The 7,599-nt window shown below is 52.2% G+C and overlaps 3 protein-coding genes across 3 annotated transcripts; 1 reads left to right on the top strand and 2 right to left on the bottom strand.

Moving 5' to 3' along the window:
* Positions 1–614: 614 nt before the first annotated feature.
* LOC123105843 (uncharacterized) lies at positions 615–1,981 on the bottom strand. Its single transcript, XM_044528002.1, has 2 exons — positions 1,706–1,981; positions 615–1,619 (listed from the first exon to the last, which is right to left on the bottom strand). The coding sequence occupies exons 1-2, from the start codon at positions 1,814–1,816 to the stop codon at positions 1,329–1,331; spliced, it is 402 nt and encodes a 133-aa protein (XP_044383937.1). The 5' UTR covers positions 1,817–1,981; the 3' UTR covers positions 615–1,328.
* Positions 1,982–2,100: 119 nt separating this feature from the next.
* Positions 2,101–4,087, top strand: LOC123105842 (translation initiation factor IF-2). The gene is made up of 2 exons (XM_044528001.1): positions 2,101–3,560; positions 3,660–4,087. The coding sequence occupies exons 1-2, from the start codon at positions 2,574–2,576 to the stop codon at positions 3,855–3,857; spliced, it is 1,185 nt and encodes a 394-aa protein (XP_044383936.1). The 5' UTR covers positions 2,101–2,573; the 3' UTR covers positions 3,858–4,087.
* Positions 4,088–4,843: 756 nt separating this feature from the next.
* LOC123108320 (acyl transferase 1) lies at positions 4,844–7,209 on the bottom strand. The gene is made up of 2 exons (XM_044530137.1): positions 6,672–7,209; positions 4,844–6,076 (listed from the first exon to the last, which is right to left on the bottom strand). The coding sequence occupies exons 1-2, from the start codon at positions 7,107–7,109 to the stop codon at positions 5,159–5,161; spliced, it is 1,356 nt and encodes a 451-aa protein (XP_044386072.1). The 5' UTR covers positions 7,110–7,209; the 3' UTR covers positions 4,844–5,158.
* Positions 7,210–7,599: the final 390 nt, after the last annotated feature.

The following is a 7,599-nucleotide window of genomic DNA, read 5'->3' on the forward strand; positions in this document are numbered from 1 at the left end:
TTGTCACTTATCCAATCCTTTTACTCAAACATGCCGTGGTTTTTAAGCGGACCGTGTGACTATCGCCTTGGCTGAAGCACAATGTTTAGTGGCCCGACCTAGAAGTGATGGATTAGTTTCCTTTGTGTTTTTCCTTTTTATATCTGTTACTTCTATTTATATTTCTGAAATGGAAAATACCCGAATTAAATAGTTAAAAGCCTTCATTACGCAATTAAAGAATATTCATGTTGTGCAGAAAAATTGTTTGTGCTGTTTCGAGAAGGGATTCGTTCCATTAAAAAAATGTTCACAAATTTCTAAAAATAATTGTCACATTTTAGAAAAAAATTATACAATGTTAAAATAGTTTTGCATAGTTTAAATAAATGTTTCGTACCAATCAAGAAAATGTTGGTGACACTTTTAAACATTAGTTCAGACAAGTCAGATAAATGTTTGTGTAATTTCAAATAAAACATATACAATGTAATATAAATGTTTTAAAAGTTAATAATGTTCAATGTGCATTTGATAAATGTTCAACATGTATTTAGAAAAATGTTCAATGTGTATTTATTTTTCAACGTGTACCTGAAAAAATGTTCAAGCTGTATACAGAAAATTTCGACGTCTATTTGAAATGCCCACATGTATTTAAAATGAATAAAAAAATAACTTGCCCGGTCAGGCAAAAATTATCACCAACTCATGCTTAGTTTTTAGAGGAAAAGGGGGTCTGCCCCTGCTCCATTTCACCGAAATGAAACCCAGCTCAGGCTTAGACCAGGCGGCACCTTTTCTCATGCACATTTTTTTTGCGGCTGCTAGGAATCATCCGACTTATTTCCTCGGGAAATCAGTCGGGTCCCCAACCGTCCGATCAAATCCCTCGATACGTTGGATTAGTCAACCTAGACTGCGTCGCTCTCACACAATAGAACGCCGCGCGTGGCCTCGTCTTCCTCGCGTCGCAGCCAATTCAAAAAAATCCCCACGCACACGCGATTCCTGAGATAGACGCGGTGAGCTCCAGCGAGCGGCCCTGATCTAGCTCGCAGTCGCAGCCGCCATGCCGCGCTCGCTCGCAGCATCAGGCTCTGCCCAGCTCGTTCCTCACCTTGCAAACACATTACCGCCGCCGGTCGTGGCAACACCATAGACTCTAGGCATGGCAGCAGCGCTTCACTGCAACGGGCTGCCCCCAAGAGCCGCCAACGACGCTGCACTGAGCCACTCACAAGCGCAGCGCTGCAGCACCGGGACCAGTCGCGGGAGTGGTGCGTCGGAGCAGGGGGGAGGCATCGACGAGCGCTCCATTGCAGCTCCGTAGCCGGCGACTTGCAGCTTCATTGCAGCTCCGCCACCTGCGCCGAGCTGCTCCATTGCAGCTCCGTCGCCGGCGTCGAGCGCTCCATTGAAGCTCCGCCACCTACGCCGAGCGGCTCCATTGCAGCTCCGCCGCCTGCGCCGAGCGGCTCCATTGCAGCTCTGCCGCCGGCGTCGAGCGCTCCATTGGAGCTCCGCCGCCTACGCCGAGCGCTCCATTGGAGATCCGCCGCCTGAGCCGAGCAGCTCCATTGTAGCTCCGCCGCCGGCGTCGAGCGCTCCATTGCAGCTCCGCCGCCGGCGCTCGAGTACTGCAACGGCACACGAGGTTGCATTGCATCACGGACGAGGTTGTAACGCACCATGATGGCCGTGGACAAGTTGTTGTGTGGCATACCGGCGGCCATGGACGAGTTGGTGCATTGCAGCACCGGCGTTCATCGACGAGCGCCATTTGTATCACCGGCATCACCTCCCGGTTCCCCGTTGTTGTGGTGGTCCTTACCATGGCTCCCCTCCATGTGTTCTATGCCACCTCCAGCGATGCAACGGAGGAGCTCCGGTTGTTGGTGCCGACGGCCGGCGTCTAACTCTTCCGTTTTCCTAGCTGTTGTGGTGGTGCTCGGCTGCTCGCCATGGCTAATCTCTTGGCGATGGGACGTAAAAGGAAGAAAGAAGAAGAAACGAGTGGAGGAGCTGCGTTAGAGATAAGATAAGGTTGGGGCGAAGCGGTGGGCAGCCGCAGCCTGACGCACACACGTGGCGCATAGAGAAGGAGGCTTAAAAGAGAGAGAGATAAGTCGGATGATTATAAACGTTTTCCCATTTTTTTACCGAATTTTCTCATGCACATAGTATTTTGTAGCAACCAAACAGGCCCATAGCCCTCGCGATATTTTGCTGGCCCAGTAACAGTCCTGGACTTGCTCCGGGCCACAACCGGGTTTTTTCGCCTCTGTTGACCACATTGCTTTCTTTCTTTTCTTTTCAAAAACTGGGTTCACATTTCCATGGCTCATCCATCCATCCCGCCACGTTCTCGTCGTCGCCTCACAAAGCTGTCCCCGATCTCACGCGCTAACCCTAAACAAAGCCGCCACGCCGACGCCGACAGACACCCACGTCCGTAGAGGCGCGCACATCGCCTCGGTCGTCTCCCTCCTCTCCGGCCGGCTCCCGGCCCATTTATACCGCCTTGCCGGCCATTCCCACAAGTCGTAGCACTCGCACCACATTCGACCAGGTACGCCAGCGACGACTTTGCGATGTCGAGGACGCGGGCGATGTGCTGCATCATGCCGTCGAAGCCCTCCGGCGACGCCCGCCGCCGCAGCAGCGCGGCGTGCATATGCTGCATCGGCCCCCACCACCGAGCTTCCGGGGGCAGCGCTCTCGCCCCCGTCGACACGGATAACAGCAGCGTGCGCACGCCGCTCACCAGCTGCTGCGGCACCGGGGACGCCGTCCGCACGCCGCGCACCCCCAAGACGCCCTCCGCCAGGCGCCTCTGCGGCGTCCGCTCCCGCACCCCTCGCCGGGCGCAGCAGGTCCGCCGATTCCCTGCGGCTCCAGCGCCGGCGCCCGCGGCACCCGCTGCTCCAGCGCGAGAGGTGGCGCCGGCTGCTCCCGCGAGGACTCCCGTGGCATCGGCTGGAGCGGCGCTGGCTGTTCCTCCGGTGAAGACTCCCGTGTCAGCTGCTGCGTCGGCTGCAGTGCCGCAAGTTGCTCCTCCTCCTGTGAGGACTCCCGTGGCAGCTGCTGCGTCGACTGGAGCGCCGCTGGTTGCTCCTCCTCCTCCTCCTGCGAGGACTCCCGTGGTAGCTGCTGCGTCGGCTGGAGCGGCGCTGGCTCCTCCTCCCGCGCGGACGCCGCGGACCCCTTCGACGCCGATCGGGCGGACACAGCGCGTGTGCTGCGTGACCACCGCCGCGCCCGCGCAGGCCGGCAACGCAAAGTCCAAGTCAGGCACCGCGCGGCGCAGCTGGCTCAGCTCCGCCAGCAAGGCGGTGGCGCAGACGCGCCGCGCGGACTCCGGCGCCGTCCGCGAGAGCAGCACCAACCCGCGCGCCAACGGCGACGTCGCCAAGGCGATCCACAGGGCGGCGCCGCTCGCGCAGGCCGTGGAGCCGGCGCCGGCGAAGGAGGACGAGTCGGTCTGCTCTAACGAGGAGTACGCGCTGCTGTGCCGGGAGGGCTTCTCTCGGGAGGACGTCGCCGCGGTGACCATCCAGGCCTACTTCCGCGCCCACCTGGTGCGCGCGTGCTCACCATGCTGGCCGCCATGCCAGATCGTTACTTCCACGCTTGATTGATTTGCACGTCTAAATCTAAACTGCGTTTTGGTTTTGCAGGCGCGGCGGGCGTTCAAGGCGCTGAGGAGCCTGGTGAGGCTGCAGGCGGTGGCGCGGGGCGCGTACGTGCGGCGGCAGGCGGAGGTGGCGGTGCACTGCATGCAGGCCATGGCGCGGCTGCAGGCGCGCGTGCGCTCCAGGCAGACGCTCGCCAAGCCCAAGGACAACGACGACAAGCTCCTGCTGCTGCAGAACTGATCGACCAACGTCCTACGTGCGCAACATAAAATAAACCCGGAAACTGATCTTGGTGTCTCGATCGAGCGAGTCATGTTCAAATTGGTTCGCGCGATGTGTTGTTGAAGCCTGCCTGCTGTGGGTTTGTGCTACATCTGGTGTTCTTTTCAATTTCGTGGTCTCCTTTATGTCATTTTTTGTGGGAGTACTCTCTTCACCTGTGGAACATGTAGCTCCTGCATTTTGGAACATGGCTTTTGTGTCTTTGCAAATGCTTGGTTGTCTCAAATTCTTGGTCGCCTACCATCGGCCCATCACAGTACTTAAGAGCATCTCCAATACACGCACGCTAAAAAAGTTTTGCAGCGCTGAAATAGTGTTTTTGCATGCCGGAGGTTTACCAGACGCACAAAAACACGGCGCCCAATCCGGTGGCCCCACATGCAGCAGCCCGCGCGCACAAGCCGGCGCCCCAAATTTGCAGCCCCGCAACCCGCATGCGCTAAATTTGCAGCTTCATTTTTGTGCGTGCTCTATTTTATAGCTTCTGCTGGAGCGCTGGTTTTGATCGCGCGCGCTATATTGGCATCTTTTTCGGCGCGTGCTTTATTTGGCGCGTCTATTGGAGATGCTCTAAAAAGGGAGGTGTGTGAGGAGGAGGATCATAGTCCGTTTGGCAATGTTGACCAAGGCAAACTTACTCTGAAAGACCACGAAGAAAATCGATCACAATTTCGTTTTATAAGTCTATATATATTGATGTTTGATCAGTACAAATACACTCAACATTCATTCATTTGGTATTGTTGACTGAGGCAAAGCTACGTAGACATTTAATTTTGTAAGTCCATATTGATGCTTGATCGGTAGTTTGTTGGACCAAAAACAGATGAACCTCTCATGAAGCACATAGAAAGGAAAGGAGTGACCAGCACCTTGACTCCCCTTTTTGTGGAAACGCATAATACAAGCAAGTTCGAACTCGCAATTCGTTGGTGTAGGTGTAGTACATATGGATCATCAGTTTTCCACATTCAAAAAAGTAATAATCTTTACAAGTTCCCATCACATGAATGCGGTTACTTGACTCACAAAAAGGAGGGCATGTGAATCCTCAATATGCATTTCAAAGGGAGGAATTATTCTTTATATTTGCTTAATAAATTGGGGAAAACATAAGTGAGGATACAAGCATTGAAACAAGTACACCATGACTTTCATGGTAGCACATAATCAACTATGGTTGGTGTTTAGACCGTAATACTAAATGAAGGAAATAACATATACATACAACAAAGTGGACTTGTTATGTTATTTCCATTTTACTTCTTCAGCCAAAATGCCATCTCCTTTGTGAACTTATCCATTGCTGGTTTTGGCAGTAGGATTGATACCACGGTTGAGTCTTCACCATCTTTATTCTTACACTTGGTATGATAGCTTATCAGTTTTGAAGTGAAATCTCCAGCATGCGGTGTGCCAGCAGCAACCAGCTCAGCTTTCCCAAATTGCAGTGCATTGCCTCCAACCCACTTTGTGTCACTGACCTCATATGTTCTATCCATACCGAAAGGTGACCGCTCTCGCCATAATGCCATCAAATCCACCATTGACTTCATGCGATCCTTTGTGGTGTCCAACTTGACTTTGCGCATGAGCTCAAGTATATGTCCGAGCGGCTTTGTAGCCAACTCCTCGACGGTGACCTCGACCATAGGAGAGAAATGTGCATTTCCATAGTAACCACGTGGGACAGCGCTTTCACCATTAATGCTTCTCCCACGTGTATTTAGTGTAAACATGACACGAACTTTTTGAGTAGATTCATAGCCCAGTGCCAATGTGCGGCACCGCCACATGACAACCGTAATCAACTCAAATGTTGTAGTAGATTTAGAGAGGTGTTCTGGGACATGGCTTCTCAAAATATCTATCTCATTTGGCCCAAAGAATAAATATTGCACTTCCATGCATTTTGGCGGAGTTGATAGCATCACGTCATCTCCCGTGCACTCTAACCCATGAAGAAATGGTTTATATGCCGGGTAAACATGTGCAATGGATGGTGGCATGCGTGCTGTGAAGATATCTCTTTTCCACACGGGCAAAGTGGTTGGGATAAGTTCACCGCATCCAAAATCGGCTATAGTTTTGATAAATTGAAGAATACCAAAACCATCAGCAATGCAATGACACATGTGAAGCCCAATAACAAATCCTCCACATTTTAGTTGTGTCACCTGCATAACACATTATGTATATACGGTGAGGTTGTAATATATGGAATTCAAACGAGCAATGAAAATAACTAATATGATCACGTGCACATGGGTATGGGTCACTCACCTTCCCTTTCTATATTAATACACTTTTTTGATAATCATATTAATACACTTCTCTCAGTTGTATCTGGTGACATCGTATTCAAGCGTCAACATAAACTTAATTTAGACTAGTGATAAGTAATAATATAACTAGAATGAATATTTGAAGTACATTAAATAATTTTCGATTTTAATTCATTTTACTATGAAAACATAAAACCGACGAATGGAATTTGCTAACATTTGATGGACAAAACTTTACTAATATAACAGCTCTTTTTTTCCATGAAAGTTAGACGCTAACAATTTCATTATGTGATGCAACCCTCTTTTCTCCTTTTATTTTTTTATTTTGCTAGAATATTGATATTTATCCCGGAAAAATTAGAAGAATTTTGATATTGATAAAGTGTTCAAACCATCATACATAGTATGTAGAAAATCAACATCCCACCACCAACCATAAGCCACATAATGAAATACTACAACTAATCAAGAAACATGATATTACCTGCAGGAAGAGCAAAGGCTTGCCAAGTACATCCCTGGTGTCACCGCAGTCTCCGAGGAACTCCTCGACGCACGGGTACGGCGGCACCAGCGGCTGGCCGAGGTCCTCGAGCCGCACGTCCGCGGAGGCCTCCACGAAGGCCACTCCTTCCCCGGTGCAGTCCACCGCCAGCCTATTCCCGCCGGGGAGCTTCCGCAGGCGGCCGGCCATAGGGTAGTAGTACACCAGCGCCGCCGCCACGGCCGCCTTGATGCCCCTGGCCACCTTGCCCAGCCTGGGCGCCTCGCCCGGCGGGGCACGGAAGAAGCCGACGATGGACTCGTAGAACCGCAGCGTCCACTGGTCGTCGAGGTCGGAGAGCGCCTTGGTCTCGGTCGGCGTCGGCCTCGCCGGGCGCACCAGCTCCGGCTCGCCCCGGCGCGCCGTGAAGGTCACCATGGTGGTAGGAGGTTCGTGTGTGCTTGTGCTTGTGAGAGTGGTGCGTACCCTCCTGTGGAGGCGGTGGGATCGATGGCTTGCTTGCTCGATCGTTGTGGTGGTTTGCGGTGAGCTGTGTACGTGCGTCCATATATAGGCATGGCGATGGTGACTGGTTCAAGGATGGCATGCATGCATGCAAGATGACGAACGAAAGAGTTGGTCAGTGCCGTAACTCTTTGAACGGGCTAGTGCTGCGTAAGTTCAACTTTGATCTGCGCCTCTGGAGAAGAGAATCAACACATTCGTGCCGGCAAGGCGAGACCTGCCTGCGTACTGGAGTGGAGTAGTAGTAGTAGTCAGACAAGACAAACCGTCAACTTTGATCCGTTCGCTGCGTGTCACCTGGCCCTAGCTAGCAGCTCCTCGTACCGGACGCGCGGTCTCCCTTGGCTGTCTCTCTCTTGCGGGTGGCTGGTGACGGGTGACGGCACGAGCAAACCAGCTGGCC

Source organism: Triticum aestivum, chromosome 5A (genome assembly GCF_018294505.1).
Source record: "Triticum aestivum cultivar Chinese Spring chromosome 5A, IWGSC CS RefSeq v2.1, whole genome shotgun sequence".
Classification (NCBI taxonomy): Eukaryota; Viridiplantae; Streptophyta; class Magnoliopsida; order Poales; family Poaceae; genus Triticum; species Triticum aestivum.